Here is a 17,242-nt window from a genome sequence, read left to right as displayed (position 1 = left end):
TTCGGGGCCGTGCCGCCCGTGGGGCAGAGCCCACCTGGGTCCCCGGGACCCCCCAGATCCTGCCCCAAGCTGTGCCGAGACCCTCCTGGCATCTCTTATTCTTTGGACGGGGCTGGGGCCGCCGCGTGGCTGCAGCAGGGGCCGGAGGACAGCGCACGGGTCCCCGCAGGTGGCAGGTCCCTGGGACAGCAGGTCCCCAGGGGTGGCAGGTCCCCATGGGGCAGCAGGTCCCTGCAGATAGCAGGTCCCCAGGGGAGTGGCAAGTCCCTGTGGGGTGGCAGGTCCCCGGGGGTTGGCAGGTCTCTGCAGATAGCACATCTCCAGGGGGATGGCAGGTCCCCGGGGGTTGGCAGGTCTCTGTGGGGCAGCAGGTCCCTGCAGATGGCAGGTCCCCAGGGCGGTGGCAGGTCCCTGCAGATGGCACGTCTCCAGGGGGATGGCAGGTCCCTGGGGGTTGGCAGGTCCCTGCAGATAGCACATCTCCAGGGGGATGGCAGGTCCCCGGGGGTTGGCAGGTCCCCAGGGGGGTGGCAGGTCCCTGCAGATGGCAGGTCCCCAGGGCGGTGGCAGGTCCCTGCAGATGGCACGTCTCCAGGGGGATGGCAGGTTCCTGGGGGTTGGCAGGTCCCTGCAGATAGCACATCTCCAGGGGGATGGCAGGTTCCTGGGGGTTGGCAGGTCCCCAGAGGGGTGGCAGGTCCCTGCAGATGGCACGTCTCCAGGGGGATGGCAGGTCCCCAGGGGGATGGCAGGTCCCCGGGGGTTGGCAGGTCCCCGGGGGGGCAGCAGGTCCCTGGGGGGGCGGCAGGGGTCCCTACCGGGTGTAGATGCCGTTCTTGCGGCAGAAGGAGTTCTTGACGGAGAGGCGCCGGTTGTTGAGCTCCAGCGCGGGGAAGCTGCCCTCATCCAGGCTCACCATCTCGCCGTGGCTCAGGGCGTTCGCCTTGGTGCTGTTCCCTGCGGGGACACGCTGCTGAGCCCGGGGCCTGCCCCCCACCTTCCCCCCCCCACCCCCAGCTCCCGCAGAGCCTTCCCGGAGCCCTCCGAGAGCAACGCGGCGCCGCGGCGGCCCAGACCCGGCGTGTGGGTGCTCAGCGCTGGCTCTGGCTCCGGAAGGAGCACGGTCCCGGCTGGGTGCCAGCGGCACCGGGCTGGGCACCGGCCGCCAGGGAGCGGGGAGCGCGGTCGCCCGGGGTCCAGGTCCGGCGCCGCGGCTCGGAGCCGGGCCCCGCGGCATCCCCGCTGGCGCCCGGCTCAGCGGCTCTGTTTATTTAACGAGGAGGTCTGGATTTTCCCCACAATTTGAGCCCTTGATACAGCTAAGAAAACAGAGCTGTGTTTGACTAATCCCGGCGACCTCGGCCGAGCCCCCGGGCGGCCGTGCCTCCGCAGCCGGACAAGCCGTCTTCTGCAGCCCTAGCTCCCGGTGCTCTCCCCGAAGCCGGCAGCAGCCTCCTTGGAGGTTGCCGGGCCCCCGGAGGAGCCGCTTGCCCATACCACCACCCCGGCAGGGGGTGCTGGCCCTCCCGCCCCCTCCCCACTGTGCTCACCCGAGTCCGACTTCTTGGCGTACTTCTTGCTCTGCCCACGAATGATGAGCACGAAGACGAGCAGGAGGATGAAGATGAGCCCGACGAGGGCGATGACCACCAGGAACCACCACTCCTCGTAGAAGGGGTTGGCTTTCTGGGCTGGACACAGCACAGGGGGTCGGGGCGGGGGGGCTTGGGTCTGCCCCGGCACGGACCCGGTGGGGGGACCCCGCTGCAGGGCACGGGGCTGCCCAGGGAGTGGGATCCACACGAGACAACTGGTTAGACTGGGGGGGGGGATACTGGGCTGGGGTGGGATGGTGGAGGCTTTGCACGGGGAGGGCTGGCAGGGGGCTGCCGGCAGCGGGACCCCCCGGACTGTGGGGCCAGGCGAGGCCGGGCAGGACGGGTTTCTGCGGCGGCCGTGGGGAGAAAGCCCGGGGGTGACGGTGTCCCATCCCGTCCCGTCCTGTCCCGTCCCCCCGCCCCGGGGACGCCAGCGCCGCACCCCCTGCCGCCCACCTGACACGGCGGGGGAGGGCGCGCTGGGGGTCCCGTAGCCGTAGTCGTTGACGGCGATGACGCGGAAGTCGTAGCTGACGCCCGGCTTGAGGATGTCCGTGCTGAAGGTGTAGGAGGTCACCTCCTTGGGGATGTCCTTGATGAGGATGTCCCAGAGCCCCTCGTCTGGAAGACAGCGGGAGGCTGGCAGGGGGCCGCCGGCTCGGCAGGACCCTGCCCCATCGTGGCCCCCTCCCTCCGTGGCACCCGGCCCCGGCCGGCACCGAGCCGCTGCCCGCAGCGTCGCCCCGACGGGTACCTGACGGCCGGGCCTCGATGACGTATCTGGTGATGGGCCCCTTGCCGGGCTCCCCGCTCGACCAGTGGATGGTGATGGCCGAGCCGTAGCGGGAGATGAAGGGCTCGCCGGGGGGGCCGGGGGCGCCTGCGGACCCGGAGCGGAGTTGGTGCCGCGGGGACGGCGCGGCGCCGGGGGCCGTCCCGGTCCTGCCCGGGGCCGGGGTCCCGCGCGGGCGCCCCTACCTTCCCCGGGCCCCGTGGTGACGTTCGCCTCGACCTCCGGCCCGTAGGCGAAGGTTTTGGCGCGGAGGCGGAAGCGGTACGTGACGCCCTCGGCCAGGTCCTTCACCTTCATCCACAGCGGGCTGCTCCCCTTCACGTCCACCGTCACGATCTTGCTGACGCCTGCGGGGCCGGAGGCTGAGCCGTGCCCGGGCGCCGCGGCGGCCCCCTCCCCGGCCCCCCAAGCCCGCGCGCGGGGCGCCCCGGCCGGGCCCTCACCGTCCACGGGCGTGCAGGGCTCGTAGACGAGCCTGTAGCCCTCCAGGAGGCCGTTGGGCAGCGGCGGCGGCTCCCAGGACACGTTCACCGACGTGGTGGTCAGCTCGCTGAACCTGATGGAGCCGGGGGCGCTGGGGGCTGCAAGGGGACGGCGGCGGCAGGGGTGGCTCAGCGCTCCCGGGCAGGGATGCGCCGCGCGCCCCGGGGCGATCCGGCCCGGCGGCCCCTTCCAGCAAAACCACCTCTCCTCCTCCGGGCACCGGAGACGGGGCACCGCGGGGCGGCTCCCTGCCTGCCGGGCTCACTCCCCGCTGCGGGGCACCAGGGCAACGAGCTGGCCCAGCCTCAGCCAGCGATTCCACCTAGGCGCTTCCCCGACCTGCAAACCGTCCGGGACAAGCCCGAGGACCGGTCACCGCTCAAGGCATCGGCGCGGGCAGCAGACGTGGGGCGGGAAGAGCGGGAGCTGGAGCATCAAGGCGCACCGGCCGACTTGTGCTGCGCCTGGACGCGTGGTGCTCCATCCCCGCAGAGCCCCGGGGGCCGCAGCCACGCTCGGGGAAGGGCTGGGTGCCACGGGGAGCCGAGCCGCGGGCCCCACCTGCCTGCTGCGTCCGCCCCGCCACCGGGGTGCTGCGGGGCCCGTCGCCCGCCGCGTTGAAGGCCGCCACGCTGACCCAGTACGAGGTGTAGCCCGTGAGGTTCTTCAGCTTCGCCCCGCTCTCGGGCAGGAAGAGCGTCTTCACCCGCGCGCTCTCATTCTGCCGCTGCGCTTCCCAGAAGTGGATCTGCGGGAGAAGGGGGCCGAGCCCCGGGCTCAGCACGGCGCCTGCCTCCTCGGACCCTTTGCTGGGCTCGAATGCTCCCCATGGTGCCCTGGCAACATCCCCACAGCTTTCCCAGCAGCATCCCTGCAGCATTCCTGGCAGCCTCCCAGCAGCATCCCTGCAGCATTCCCGGCAGCCCCCCAGCAGCATTCCCGCAGCATTCCCGCAGCATCCCCGGCTGCATCCCGGCAGCATTCCCGGCAGCATCCCCATCCTGGCAGCCGGAATCCGAGGACCAACTGCGCCATCTGCTGCCTTGTGGGTGCTTGGAGTTGGAGGCAGGCTGGGACCCACCCCAAGGGCACCCAGCACCTCCCCAGAGCACCCAGCATCCCCCCAAGGGCACCCAGCACCCCCCCAAGGGCACCCAGCATCTCCTCAACACCTGCCCAAGGACCAGCACCTGCCCAGGGCACCCTGCTTCCTTCCAGGGCTCCCAGTGTCTCCCCAGCTTCTACCAGGGCACCCAGCCCCTTCCCAGGAGTCCAGAGCCCCCCAGCATCTCCCCGGGGCACCCGGTGTCGCAGGGAGGGGTGCGGTACCTTGTAGCCCTGGATGTCACCGTTCTGGCTCTCGGGGGGCGGCGGGTCCCAGGTGACGTCCAGCTGGGTGGCCGTGGCCGCCTGGACCGCCACGTTCTGCGGCGCGGCGGCAGGCACTGCACAACCGGAGGCGACGGCGACAGCGGCGTCAGCGCCCGGCCGCCCTCCCACCGCCACCGGGCTGGCGAGTGCGGGGCGAAGCCCCCCTGCTGCCAGCTGAGCCTGCGCGGGGGGCGGGGAGGGGGCCTGCGCGTGGGGAGCGGCGGGGTGCCACGCCGGAGGCCGGGCTGTGCCGGGGCGTCGGAGCCCCTCTCCGGCGCCGGCTCACTCACCCGCTTCGCCCACGAAGACCTCCTGGGGGGCGCTGGGGGGGCCCTCGCCCACGGCGTTGTACACGCTCAGGCGGATCTCGTAGCGCCGGTGCTTGCTCAGGTCTGCGGCGGCGGAGGGGAGGGGGTGAGCGGGAGCCCCCTCCCCGGCCGGCGGGGGCAGGCGCTGGGCACAGGCAAGCGGTCGCTCGCCGGGTCCCGCCGCCCCCCGGGGAACCCAGCCGGGAAAGACCGCGGCGTCCCCAGGAGCAAAAGGAGGGGGCAGAGGGATGCGCGGGGCAGCGGGGGGGTGGGGGACGCGCCCGGAGAGCGGCGACTTACTGTGCAGCTCGTACTGGGTGAGCGAGGCCTCGCTGAGGTTGTGCACGGCGTAGACGGCTGGGCGGCACGAGGAGGCGAGAGCGGGCGGGCGGTGAGGGCGCTCGCTCCCCGGCACCCACCCCAGCAGGGCCCCCGCCCGCCCCCGGGGGCTGCGCCCCAGCGTCCGGGACCGCCGAGACGGGGGGACGGGGCAAAGCCCAGCGCTGGGGCCAGGCCCCGGCACGGCCGCGACCGCGGTCCCCCGCAGTGCCGCACGCCCGTGCGCGGGCCCCGTTGCGTGCAAACGCCCCGGCACCCCGCGCACGCACACGGGCACCCGCGCGGCGAGCGCGCGGAGGTCCGGGCGCAGCCCGACCGAGCCAGCGGCGCTGCAAACCGGCGCGGTGACAACGCGGGGCTCGTGACGGCTCCCCGGGGCTCCGCGGAGGGCTCGGGGCTCCCAGCCCGGCTCCCCGGGGCTCCGCGCGGGCTGGGGGGCAGGACGCGCAGCCGGGGGCGCCTGCACTCACGGGTGAGCTGGGCCCACGCGGCGCCGGGGCCGCCGGGGCCGCGCAGCGCGAAGCCGCGCGGGCCGTCGTAGAGCAGCTCGCGGTAGCGCAGGCGGAAACCCAGCAGGATCCCGTTGATCTTGTCCTCGGCCGGTGGCTGCGCGGGGGGGACGGTGAGGGGCCGCTCCGAGCCGGGGCTGCCCGGCGCCCCGAGACGGCCCCAGCCCCGGCCCCGCGGGCGACGGTACCTGCCAGCGGACGAGCACCGACGTGGTGGTGCGAGGGGTCACGGAGAGGATGGTGGGGGCGTCCTCGGGGGCTGCGGGGCAGAAGGGGCGGTGAGGCGCTAGCCCTACCCCTACCCCGCCCCCGGACCCAGCGCCCCCCCCGGGCGCTCACCGGCCTGCAGGGTGGTGAGCGACTCCGACTCCTCGCTGTAGTCGCTGTCGCCGATGTCGTTCGTCGCCTTCACGCGGAACTTGTAGGAGGTGAAGGGCTTCAGCCTGCACGAGGGCAGCGCCGCGGGGCCGGCGTCAGGCCCATGGCCGCCCCCTCGCCCACGGCACCGGCACGGGCACGGGCACGGGGAGGCCGGCCCGGCCGCTCTGCACCACTGGTGCGAGCGCTTCCCATGGCGGGGCGGATGGGGAAACCGAGGCACGCAGGAAACCGAGGCATGACGGGGAAACCGGCGCACGGGGGAAGCCAGTGCACGACAGGGGGAAACCAAGGCATGCAGGAAACCGGTGCACGGGGGAAACTGCTGCACGATGGGGGGGAAATCGAGGCACGCAGGAAACCGGTGCATTGGGGAAACCGGTGCACGGGGGAAACCAGTGCACGGTGGGGGAAACCAAGGCACGCAGGAAACCGGTGCACGGGGGAATCCGGTGCATGACGGGGGGAAATCGAGGCACGCAGGAAGCCAGTGCGCGGGGGAAGCCGGTGCAGGAGGCAATTGCCCGAAGGCAGCCTGCAGGCAGTGTGCAGCCGCCGGCTCTGCCGGGCGCCGCGTGGCTCCGCGCCCTGGTTTGGGGCCGGCCGGTGCCTCACCTGTCCACGAGGAAGGCGGTGGCGTTGGGGCCGACGGAGGCGGAGTGCGGGGCCCACTCGCCGCCGGGCAGCTGCCGGCTCTGCACCGTGTAGTAGCGCACGGGCGAGAGCCCGTCGCTGCCCGGCTCCCAGGAGAGCAGCACGCTGCGGGCGCCCACGTCCTCCTGCCGCGCCAGCGGCTTGCCGGGGGGCTGCGGGCGATCTGGGGAGAGGGGGGAGAACGGGGAGGGCACGGGAGCACCGGGGGCGCGCGGGGCACCCCGCTCCGGCCGCCATCCCCCGGCCCTTACCTCTCTTGTCGGTGGTCACCACCAGCGCTTCGGCTGCCCGGCCCCAGCCCTTGCGGGTCTGCGCCGCGACGCCGAAGACGTAGGCGGACTCGGGCCGGAGGCCGGTGGCGGCGTACTGCCGGGCGCCGGGGGCGAGCACCTCGGCGGCGGCGGCGCTGGCCGCGCTGGTGTTGAGGCGGTGGGTGATCCGGTAGGCTGCGGGGAAGGCGACGGCACGGCGGGGCTGCGACGCCATCCTGCACGCCTCCCCCCTCCCCAAACCTTGCACCCCCCCCTCCCGCCTCCGCCTTCCCCCTGCCCCGGGCATGGGGGCTTGGGCAGGTGCCCGGCCCGGCGCCTCGCTGCGCAGCGGGCAAAGCCCAGCGGCGCCCGGGCGCTCGGGGGCGTCTCAAGGCGCTGCCCTCCGCCGGCCCGGGCTGACCCCTGCTCCCGGGACCCCCCGGCCCTGCGGCCCCGGGAGCCCGGGGCTCCCCGCCGAGCACCCCGGCACCACGGGACGCCTACCCAGGATGATGCCGTTGGGCGCCGCGGGCGGCTGCCAGACGAGCCGCACCGAGGTCGTCCTCACTTCGGGGAAGAGGATGCCCACGGGGGGTCCGGGCACTGCGGGGCACAGAGACGGGGTTCGCGGCGGGGCCCCGATCCCGGACCGGCACCCCCGGGGAAGCGGCTGGGGCAGAGGAGAGCCGTGGGACGCCTTCCTCCGCCCAGCGCCGGCACCCACCGTCGTCCAGCGTCCTCTCGAGGACGGGGGGCCGGCTGGGCACGCCGTCGCCGATGCGGGTGAACGCCAGCACCCGGATCTCGTACAGCGTGTACTTGGCCAGCCCGGCGAGCTGGGCGCTCCGCGAGGCGTTGCCCTCCACCAGCCAGAACCGGGCCGGCGCCTCCGCGTCCTGCTCCTTGTACAACACCTGCAACACAGCCCGCGTGACGGGGCCGGGCTTCGCGGCGGCGGCGGCGGCGGCCGCGCGGCAGCGGAGCCCCGCCGGGCCGGGCGCTCACCTTGTAGCCCAGGACGAGGCCGTTGCAGTCGGCCTCGGGGATGTCGTTCCACCGCACCAGCACGCTGCTGGAGGTGATGGCCAGCGCGGACACGTTGGTGGGGCCGGAGGAGGGCACTGGGCAGGGGGACGAGAGCGCGAGTCAGGGCAGGGCGCGGGCGGCCGGGCGCCCGGCGCGGCCCGGGGACACGGCGGTACCTGACTCCCGGGTGCGCCCCGCCACCACGTGGCTCCAGGGCCCGGAGCCGACGGCGTTGAAGGCTTGGACCTGCACGCGGTACTCGCTCCACTCCTCCAGGTCCTCGATGGTGTACTGCCGCTCCACGCGGTCGGGGACGACGTGCACCAGCGGCCGCCCGCGCCCGTCCGCCCGCGCGTACCGGATCCTGTAGCCCACCGAGTCGGGGTTCCCGTTGTACTCCTGCTCAGGCAGTGGCTGGCCCAGCCGGGGGAGAACAGGCACCGTCACCCCCCCGGCATCGTCCCAAATCCCCCTGGGCTCCCTCCTCCCCTCGGCTCCCCCAGAACCGCTGGAGAGGGCCAGCTTGGCTCCCTGTAGTCCAGCCGCCCCAGCAAGCCCCAAACACAGCCGTGGTAAGCCCTACGCATGGCACCCCAGGGTGCAGCCCCGTGCACAGTGTCCCAGGGTGCAGCCCCATACTCAGCCCTGGTGAGCCCCATGCATGGCACCCCAGGGTGCAGCCCGGTACACGGTGCCCCAGGGTGCAGCCCCATACTCAGCCCTGGTGAGCCCCATGCAAAGCACCCCAGGGTGCAGCCCCGTGCACGGTGCCCCAGGGTGCAGCCCCATACTCAGCCCTGGTGAGCCCCATGCACGGCACCCCAGGGTGCAGCCCCATGCAAGGCCCTAGCAAGTCCCATGCACAGTGCCCCAGCGGGCCCCACACACCACGCCCCAAGGCCCAACCCCGCACCCCGAGGTCCAGCCCCGCCACCCCTCACCATCCAGCGCAACCACAGGCTAGTCTCGCTGGCCGTCCGCAGGGTGACGTTGGTGGGCGCCACATCCGGGGGGGCCTGCAGGGTCTGGATCCTGCGGGAGGGCAGGCTGGGGGGGCTGGTGCCCACGATGTTCACCTGCCGCATGCGGAAGCTGCGGGGCGAGAGACAGGGTCACGGCGGGGGACGAAAGGGCTCCAGCCGCCCGGGGACGAGCCCCCAGCACGGCACCGTCACCGGCTCCGCGGCGCCGTCCCGGCCACTCGCCTGTAGTAGGTGTAGGGGTTCAGGTTGGGCACCTCCACGGAGCGGGCGTCGGGCTCGTTGGCCAGCTGGTGCACGAGCCCCCACTCTTCGGCCTCGCCGGCGTGGCCCACCTGCGAGGGGGAGCGGGGTGAGCCGTCCCCCGGCGCCCGCCGGCCGGCCCCGAGCCGCCCTGCCGCCCCGTACCTGCGCCTCCACCTGCCAGCGGGAGATGGAGGTCTTGCCGTCGTAGCCCGGCCGAAACTGGAGGGTGACGGAGCGGGGCCCGATGTTGGAGATGCCCAGGTTGGTGGGGGCACCGGGGAGCTCTGCGGCGAGAGGGCGCGATGGCACCGGGGCTCTCGGCCGAGCGAGCCCCGCGCGCCCGGCGGCTCACCTGGGGGCACCCCCGAGGAGATGGTGGAGGAGGAGATCTGCCCTTGGCCCTTGGAGGTCATGGCGGCCACCTCGATGGTGTAGGTGGTGAGGGCGGTGAGGCCGGTGACGCGGTACTCGAGGGTGACGTTGGGCAGGTAGTGCGTCACCCGCGTGTTGGTGCGGTTGTACTCCTCCCAGGATATCCGGTAGCCTGAAACGCACCCCGTGCCGTCAGCCGGAGGCAGAGCCGCTCCAAGCCCGGCTCCGAGCTCGCCCGCCAGCTCACCCGTGAGGATGCCGTTCTTCTCCAGCGGCTCCTGCCAGCTGACCTTCAGCGACGTGTCCAGGATCTCGCCGAAGCTGAGGTGCCCCACGGGGCCCGGCACTGCCCAGGGAGAGCCGGGGCTCAGCGGCGCGGGGAGGGCCCGCGGCTCGGCGCCCCGGCGCGGGGCGGGCCGAGGGTCCCGGCGGGCAGCGCGCGGCGCCTCCCCGTACCGTCCTCGTGGGTGCGCACCAGCTGGGGCGGGCTGCGCGGGCCGTCGCCCGGCGTGGTGAAGCACAGCACCGACGTCAGGTACTCGGCGAACTTCTTCAGCCCCGCCACGTAGCCCACGTGCACGCTGTCCTGGAAGTTGGGCCGCACCGTCACCACCGTCGCCTCCTCCTCGTGCTCCGGCTCCCAGGCGATGAGCTGCGGGCAACGAGGCGCTGGGCGGCCGGGACCCGCGCGCCGGCCCCTGGCACGGCACAGCCCCGCTCCGGCGTTGATGGAGCGGGAGGGTCGAGGGCCGAAGGGACCTCTGGAGACCCTCCAGTCCAGCCCCAGGGCCTCCGCGTGCGACCCGAGGCGAGCGCCGGCGCCTGCTCGCCCACGTTCGGGGGGGGGGGTGTTCGGGCGTTTAATCGGTACTGTGCAAGCGAGCCTATAGCAACTTGATTAAGCACTAATTAGGCCCTAAAAATACTAATCAGAAATACTAAAGTGGCGTTTAATAAGAACGTTAAATGTCCTAGTCGCTCTGGTTATCTCGTTCAGTGGCAATTAAATTCCTCAACTTCTTCTGAGTAGATTAAGAAACAAGTTAAATGTTTCAATTCAATTTCATTAACGTAAATTTGAATTAATTGCAAATTGCAATTAATTACCAAGCACAAGAGATGCAGAGCCCATGCAAGCGTTAAATCTCAGTAAATATTATTTTAGCAGTCAGGCTGGAATCAATTAAAATAGCCAAGGTTTTCTGCAATGAAAAATCAAGCCAGTTTGCACGGGTTGGTCAGGACCTGCAGAAGTTCCCTCCCTGAAAGGCTGGGCCTCATCGGGGTCCCCCACGGGAACGGCGGCCGGACGCCGGGGCCCCCTCTGGGGTGCCCGCCCCTCACCTTGTAGCCCTGGTTGATGCCGTTGATGAACTGGGGGCTGGGGGGGTTCCAGGTGAAGCGGATAGTGGTGGAGTTGGTGGCCTCGGTCTGCACGTTTCCCGGGGGCACCGTCGGGACTGCCGGGGACAAGGGCAGGCTCACAGCAGCTCCGGCACCCTCCTCTGCCCAGGCTGGGGGCACCCTTGGCCTGGGAGACTCCGGGCACCCAAAGTGCCCCAAGATGGGGCGATGCCCGTGGTTGGGCCAACCCTGCCCTCGGGGTCTACCCTGGCTCCACAGCCCTATGACTCACCCCGCTGGGGACCCTGCGCCCATCCCTCCATGGTGCATCCCTGTCCCCTGCCACTGTCTCCCTCTGCAGCGCATCCCTGCATGGCAATGCCCACTTGGGCGATGGCCAAGCCCTGGTGACGGAGCCCGGGCCCCACGTGCCCCATCCCATCCCTGCCTACCTCCCTGCAGCGTCCACTCGGTCACCTTCATGCTGTACACCCCCAGGCCGGCGCTGTTGTAAGCCGCCACCTCAATCTCATAGTTGGTCCAGATGATGAGGTCCTCCAGCAGCAGGTTGTTGACGTCGGCGTTGGTGATGTTCTTGAACTGGTAGCCCACAGGCAGGCCGGCCAGGCAGTACCTGGGCACGAGGGGCCATCAGAGGTGCCAGCGTCCCCACAGGCACCCTGGGACACTCACCAGCTGCCCCTGGCACCTACCGGATGACGTAGCCCTTGAGGATGCCGTTCTGGTGGCTCTCGGGGGGCGGCTGCCACTGGATCATGATGGACTGGTTGGTGCGGCCGCTGGCGATGACGTTCTGGGGCGGTGCGGAGGGCGGCTCTTCGGGCAGGGACACCCTGCGGCGGGACGGGGCGCGGGTGAGGAGCCCAGGGCCGCCAGCGCGCCCGGGGCCCCAGGCCGCGGCTCACCTCTCCGTGTCCTTGCTGAACTGGCCCTTGCCCACGTCGTTGACGGCGCACAGGCGGAACTGGTAGGAGCGAGCGGGCACCAAGCCCCTCACCACCACCGACGTCAGCGCGGGGTCCACGCTGGCCAGCAGCACGGTCCAGGGTGCATCTGGGCAGGGGACAGCAGGACAGCAGGGTGGGGGACCGGGCCGGCTGGACACCTAGGTCCCCCACCCCACAGCAGGTCTGCTAAAGGGTCGAGCGGTCTCCAAGCTCTCTGGAGCTTCTTGTCCCCCCTCCTGATCTTGCTGTCACCACGTCCCTCTTGCTCCTTGCCCATCACCGTGCCTTCACCCCCTCCCCGGCTGCCACCCTCTCCCCACGTGGGGCGAGGACGGAGACCGGCCGTTGCTCCGGGCCACCCCAGGAGCTGCCGGCACGGGGGCGGCGCGGCGGCAGCAGCCCCTTACTGTTCTCGGAGACCTCCACGACGTAGCGGAGCAGGGGGCTGTTGCCGTCGAAGGGTTTGGCCCAGGTGAGGTTGATGGCCCGTTTCTCCAGGGGGCTCAGGGCGGCCACGGGGCTCTCCGGGGCGTGGGGCAGCTGCCTGGACGAGGGGCAGGGGGACGCGGCGGTGAGGGCCGGGTCTGGGGCCGGGGCCGGGGCGGGGGGACGCGGTGCCCCGGGGCGGCGGCGCTCACCGGACGCGGAGGTGGGCGCTGCGCGAGTCGTTGCCTCCGGCCGAGACGACCTTGCAGGTGTAGGTGCCGATGTCGCCCGACCAGGTCTGGGAGATGTGCAGCGTGCCCGCCTCGTCCAGGCGCACCCGCCCGGCGCCGTCCGCGCTCAGCGCCGCCCCGTCCTTCTCCCAGACGTACCTGCGCCCCGGGATGCGCCCCGGGGAGTCCGGACGCCCCGCTCAGCCCCGGCGCCCAGGCGTCCTCCCGCTCGCCGAGGGGCCCAGGCGTCCTGCGCGGCGGCGCGCCCGGAGCCCGGCGCGCACGGCACCAGGTGGCACTGCAGGACCGCCGGGCTGGGGACCGCGCGGTGGCAGCCAGCAGCGCGTCCCCCGTGTCCCCCCCCCTGCCCTCCGGCCCCACCGCCCCCACCCCGAGACCGGGCTCGCCCACCTGACGCCCACGCTGGGGTCGTGGGTGACCCCGCAGCTCATGAGGGCCTTGGTCCCCTTGATGACGCTCCGGTCCTGCGGCGGGTCGGTGATGCGGGTCCTCGCTGCGGGAGGGACGGGCTGAGCCGGGGGCACTGCCCGGAGGGCTCCGGGGCGGCTGCCGTTGGCTCTGGCCCCACGAGGGACTGAGCTGGCAGGTGGGACACGGGACGGCATCGCGCGTGGCCTTGCTGGACCGAGTCCTTGCACCGCTCCAAGAGGCCAGCCGAGTGCCGGCGCCCACGCCGGGCGTCCCCAGCGGGCTGGCAGCGCGGCGGGCTCGCTGCCGCACAGCGGGCGCACACGCGCGTGCACGGGCAGGAGGCCCCTTACCCCAGACGACGAGGTCAGCGGAGGCCTCGTCCACGCCGCGGGAGTTGGTGGCTAGGCAGGTGTAGGTGCCGGCGTCGGCGAGGCGCGCGGGGCTCACGAGCAGGCTGCCCGACTCCAGCAGGGTGAAGCGCGGGAGCTGCACGGAGCCGCTGGCCAGGACCCGCTCCCCTGGGGCAGGGCGGGGGGGGCACGGGGGAGCCCGTCAGCCCGCGGAGCCCCGCGCCCGGGAACACACGGCACAGCGAGCTGGGCGCGGGGGGGGTGGTCTCGGGCAAGAGCCACGGGTGCGCTGAGTTTGCAGAGAGCGGCCCGGCGGCAGCGCCCGCGGCCCCGGCCCGGCGCCGTTTACCTTTCTGCCAGGCGATGGCGGGGCGCGGAGCCCCCGAGGTCTCGCAGTTGAGGATCGCGGACATGCCGTCGATCACCGTGCTGTCCTGGGGGCCCTTGGTGATGTTGGGGGCGATGCCTGCAGCGGGGGGAGAGGGGGCGACAGGCGCACGGCCGCCCCTGAAGCCCATCCCGGTGCCCAGGCGGGGAGAGTCCCCCGGGGTGCCCCGAGCCCCCCGGCACCCCCCGGCCCCGGCGCGGGGGCGGTTGGCACCTACTGGTCACGGCCAGGTACGTGGTGGTCTGCACCTCGCCGGCGGCGTTGCGGGCGAAGCACTGGAACATGCCGGTGTCGTCGGGGAGCAGCCCGCTGATCCGGAGGCTGCCGTCCGCCAGCCGCTGGAAGCGGGGCAGCGTCTCCACGGGGAGGGGGGCCGCGTCCTTGTACCAGGCCGTGTCGGGGGGCGGCACGCCTGCAAGGCGGCGCGGCGCCGGGTGAGGCGGGCGCCGCGGCGGCACCGGGGCCGCGGACGGGGGCCGCTCACCTTTGGCTTGGCAGGGGATGGCCACCACCTTCTCCATCTCGGCCGTGATGTGCCTCTCCGGCTCCTTGACGAACTGCGGCGGCTCTGCGAAGGGCAGCGCCGAGCTGGGGCGAGCCGGGAGCCTCCTGCGGCCGCGGGGCTGAGGCCGCCCCCGCTCGTCGCACGGGTGGCTCGGGGCAGTGGCGGGGGGGGGGGGGGGGCCCGCTCCTTACCCAGCACGGAGAGCCAGGCGCCCTCGGCCGCGGCGGGCACGCTGCTGCTGCGCAGAGCGGCCTCGCACTCGTAGTAGCCGCTGTCGCCCAGCGCGGGGCTGGGGATGGTGAGCCGGCGGCTGTAGTCGCTGATGCCGCTCGAGAGCGGCACCCCGTCCTTCTTCCAGACGATGTGCAGCTTCACCAGCGGCCTGCGGGAGCCGGGAGCACGTGGAGAGCCGGCCCCCGACGCCCCCCCGCCCCCCCCGCCCTGCCCGGGGGCCCAGGAGTCCTGGGCTACGGCTGTGCCCCCGCCTCAGCTCCAGGGAGGGGGCCCCGGGCGCCGCGTCCCCGTCCGCCGGGGGGGACCCCGGCCCTGGGTCCGCGCGCTCCTGGCCACTCACCTGGCGTTGGCCACGCACTCCATGGTCACCTCCGAGGTCCCGGCCACCACGCTGGTGTTCCTGGGCGGAACAACGATGGTGGGTGCGATGGGATCAGCCGGGCCACCCACGTCTGGGGAGAAGCAGGCCAAAGCGACAGCCGTCAGCACCCGCCGCCCGCGCGCCCGCCCGCGCTCCTCTCCCGGGGCGGCCCAGGCCCCGGCGAGGATCCCCGGAGCCCTTCTCCCCAGGCTTGGCTCCGCGCCGCGCGGATCGGGCACGGGTGAGAGCAGAGGGCTCCGCTCTCCTGAGCAGCTCCAGCCCATCACCCCGGCGTCAGGGCGCCTCCGTGGCTGCCCCGTAAATCCTCTCCCTCGGCAGGACCTCGGCGAGCCCGGAGGGAGGGAGCAGGCAGGGAGCCAGGCGTCCCCCCGGCCCGGACGCCCGCAGCCCTGCCGCCCCGTCGCCAGCCCGTCCCCAGCCCGCGGTGGCTCCCCGCGCGGCGCCGGCGGGGAGGGAGCAGCGCGAGAGGGAGTCTATAAAGCAAAATAATTGCGACAATAAAAAACACTCGTGTAGGCGCCGTAAAAATGTGATCAGCTTGAAAGCTGCTGATATAGCTGAATCCATAAACACGAGCTCCAGGTTGTTTATTACGCGCCGGGGCGGCGAGGTGCCGAGCAACAGATTAACGGGGCAGGAGGGAAGCGGGACGGGAACCGTCCTGCCCGGAAAGGCAGGAAGGCAGCGGCGGAGCAGACGGCGGGAGGCAGGACCGCGGGGGCGGACGGCACCGCGGGGGCCCCCCGCGACGCGCTCGGCCCCCGAACGGGGACGCAGCCCCGGGGAGCAGCGGGACGGGGCCACGCGGCGCCGACCCGGAGCCACGCGGCGGGCAGCGGGGCGCCGCGGCGGAGGCTCTGGCGCTCGGCGCCGCGCCGCAGCCGGCTCCGCTCGCCGCGCAATTAGCGCCCGAGCGCCTCCGTAAATTTTGAGGCGGCCGAGTTGTTAAGTCAGCAGAAGCCGGAGCCTCCCGAGAGATTTACTGCAAATTAAATCTGGGCGCCAGGCGCGCGCGCACTCACTGGCCACGGCGAGCGTGATGGGCTGGCTCGTCTTGTTGTCGCCGTTCTTGTCGTTCACCGCCTGCACGTAGTAGCGCCCCGCGTCCGGGGCCACCGTGGCCAGGATCACCAGCGTGTTGTCCAGCGTGATGGCTCTGCGGGGCCGGGCGGCGGCGTGGGGCGCGACGCCGCTGCCGCCCCGGAGCCGCCACCGCCCCCCTGCCCCCGAAAATGCGCCCCGCTGCCCCGCGGCTCCCGGCGAGCGCAGATTAATAGGGTTTGGGTTTTTTTTTTTTTTTTTTTTTGGAACGATCTAATCTTCTGGAAACATAAAATGGTTTGGGGAATATATTTTACCATTAAATATGAGATAAAGGAGTTTTATCTCCTCAATCCCACTTTGCAAATAGAAGGGAGACCAGTTCAATTCCTGTATAATGCAGGTTACAAATCCAATTCCAGCACGGCGCATCTGTCAGCAGCGCGCTCGCCGCTCCGGGTGCCGCGCGCGCTCTTTCACCCCGGCCGGGGCACGCGTGCGGTGCCCGGGGCACGCAGGGCACGGGTGGGGGGAGAAATGCAGCGCCCGGGGCACGCAGGGCACGGGTGGGGGGGGGGGAACGCAGCACCTGGGGCACGCAGGGTGGGAACTGCAGAAACGCAGCACCCTAGACCTGGAGGAGGGGATCACGCCCCTCGCCCCCAGACCCAGGTGCCAGGGTGCCCGGTGCCAGGGTGCCCGGTGCAGGGCGGGTGGGAGCGGCGCAGGGCCCCCCCGGGGCTACTCACATGCGGCTGCTGGGGGAGATCTTGCGGCCGTCGCGGAACCAGGTGACCTGGGGCCGGGGGAAGCTGGCGATGCGCGGCGCCGCGATGACGGCCGCCTCGCCGGGCGAGACGCGCTGCTGCGCCTCCGCCTCCTCGAAGCTGCCCATGTCTGCGGAGGCCGGGCGTCAGCGGGCAGCGCGGCGGCCGCTCGCTGCCACCTTCCCCCCGCCCCCCTCCCAGCCGCTTGCAGGCTGGAAATTTATAACAGTTAAGATAAAGCAGAGTAAAGCAGGGTGCAAGCTAGGGGGGGATTTTTATTGACTTCCCTTAATTGCTGTAATTAAAAACATGTAAAGAATCTTTTTTAACGACTCCGCCGTTATCATTAGTTGTTAGCACAGCTGCCTTATTAATTTCTCATTAGCCTCCTGATTTGTCATTGCTCCTCCGGGAGGGATGGGGATCGCAGCGGGGCGAGCGCGGGGCGTCCCGGAGGGACAAACCGGCCGCCTGCCCCGTGTGCCCGGGCCTTCCTCCGCCGCGGCGCCCTCCTCATCCTCGCACCGGGCCCACGAGCCCCCGGAGCTGCTCCTTCCCGCTCGGAAGCGCCGCCGCGGCTTTCCCCATGCTCCGGTGCTCGCCCCACGTCCCCCCCCCCCGCCCCCGGCGGGACATCACTTACAGGCCACCTGCACCTCGGTCTGGCGCTGCAGCAGGGCTCCCAGGCGGTTGCGGACGATGCAGCGGTAGAAGCCGGCGTGCGTGCGGTCCAGCGACGTGATCATGTAGCTGCGGGGAGGGCGGGCGCCTGAGCGGGGCCCCGGAGAGCCGCTTGCTCCGGCGCCTGCTCCCGCGGGCTCCCGGTGATGCGTGCACACACACGTGTGCATTTGCACGTCCGTACAG

The 17,242-nt window shown here is 72.1% G+C and overlaps 2 protein-coding genes across 3 annotated transcripts in view; one reads left to right on the top strand and one right to left on the bottom strand.

The window, feature by feature from the left end:
* Window positions 1-17,242, top strand: part of RPL38 (ribosomal protein L38) — a 90,703-nt gene that overhangs the window by 13,710 nt on the left and 59,751 nt on the right. The window lies entirely within an intron of this gene.
* Window positions 1-17,242, bottom strand: part of SDK2 (sidekick cell adhesion molecule 2) — a 40,030-nt gene that overhangs the window by 2,407 nt on the left and 20,381 nt on the right. Inside the window, exons 4-44 of the mRNA XM_062592093.1 lie at window positions 17,019-17,125; window positions 16,358-16,505; window positions 15,590-15,723; window positions 14,526-14,637; window positions 14,143-14,333; window positions 13,931-14,014; window positions 13,664-13,858; window positions 13,408-13,524; window positions 13,059-13,226; window positions 12,688-12,790; window positions 12,259-12,435; window positions 12,028-12,164; window positions 11,579-11,726; window positions 11,366-11,506; window positions 11,105-11,286; window positions 10,653-10,768; window positions 9,765-9,960; window positions 9,556-9,654; window positions 9,289-9,480; window positions 9,099-9,220; window positions 8,916-9,025; window positions 8,652-8,802; window positions 7,887-8,124; window positions 7,690-7,805; window positions 7,409-7,598; window positions 7,189-7,287; window positions 6,685-6,879; window positions 6,395-6,596; window positions 5,741-5,844; window positions 5,590-5,660; window positions 5,363-5,498; window positions 4,854-4,910; window positions 4,536-4,637; window positions 4,204-4,319; window positions 3,436-3,622; window positions 2,835-2,972; window positions 2,577-2,738; window positions 2,353-2,478; window positions 2,055-2,219; window positions 1,551-1,691; window positions 819-957 (exon numbers count right to left, since the gene is read on the bottom strand). Of these exons, the coding sequence (XP_062448077.1) occupies window positions 819-957; window positions 1,551-1,691; window positions 2,055-2,219; window positions 2,353-2,478; window positions 2,577-2,738; window positions 2,835-2,972; window positions 3,436-3,622; window positions 4,204-4,319; window positions 4,536-4,637; window positions 4,854-4,910; window positions 5,363-5,498; window positions 5,590-5,660; window positions 5,741-5,844; window positions 6,395-6,596; window positions 6,685-6,879; window positions 7,189-7,287; window positions 7,409-7,598; window positions 7,690-7,805; window positions 7,887-8,124; window positions 8,652-8,802; window positions 8,916-9,025; window positions 9,099-9,220; window positions 9,289-9,480; window positions 9,556-9,654; window positions 9,765-9,960; window positions 10,653-10,768; window positions 11,105-11,286; window positions 11,366-11,506; window positions 11,579-11,726; window positions 12,028-12,164; window positions 12,259-12,435; window positions 12,688-12,790; window positions 13,059-13,226; window positions 13,408-13,524; window positions 13,664-13,858; window positions 13,931-14,014; window positions 14,143-14,333; window positions 14,526-14,637; window positions 15,590-15,723; window positions 16,358-16,505; window positions 17,019-17,125 (5,814 nt within the window). The remainder of the gene's footprint in view (window positions 1-818; window positions 958-1,550; window positions 1,692-2,054; window positions 2,220-2,352; window positions 2,479-2,576; window positions 2,739-2,834; window positions 2,973-3,435; window positions 3,623-4,203; window positions 4,320-4,535; window positions 4,638-4,853; window positions 4,911-5,362; window positions 5,499-5,589; window positions 5,661-5,740; window positions 5,845-6,394; window positions 6,597-6,684; window positions 6,880-7,188; window positions 7,288-7,408; window positions 7,599-7,689; window positions 7,806-7,886; window positions 8,125-8,651; window positions 8,803-8,915; window positions 9,026-9,098; window positions 9,221-9,288; window positions 9,481-9,555; window positions 9,655-9,764; window positions 9,961-10,652; window positions 10,769-11,104; window positions 11,287-11,365; window positions 11,507-11,578; window positions 11,727-12,027; window positions 12,165-12,258; window positions 12,436-12,687; window positions 12,791-13,058; window positions 13,227-13,407; window positions 13,525-13,663; window positions 13,859-13,930; window positions 14,015-14,142; window positions 14,334-14,525; window positions 14,638-15,589; window positions 15,724-16,357; window positions 16,506-17,018; window positions 17,126-17,242) is intronic.

This window comes from Rhea pennata, chromosome 19 (assembly GCF_028389875.1).
Source record: "Rhea pennata isolate bPtePen1 chromosome 19, bPtePen1.pri, whole genome shotgun sequence".
Lineage (NCBI taxonomy): Eukaryota > Metazoa > Chordata > Aves > Rheiformes > Rheidae > Rhea > Rhea pennata.
The sequence above is the reverse complement of the archived record's forward strand: the minus strand, read 5'-3'. Positions and strand labels throughout refer to the sequence as shown.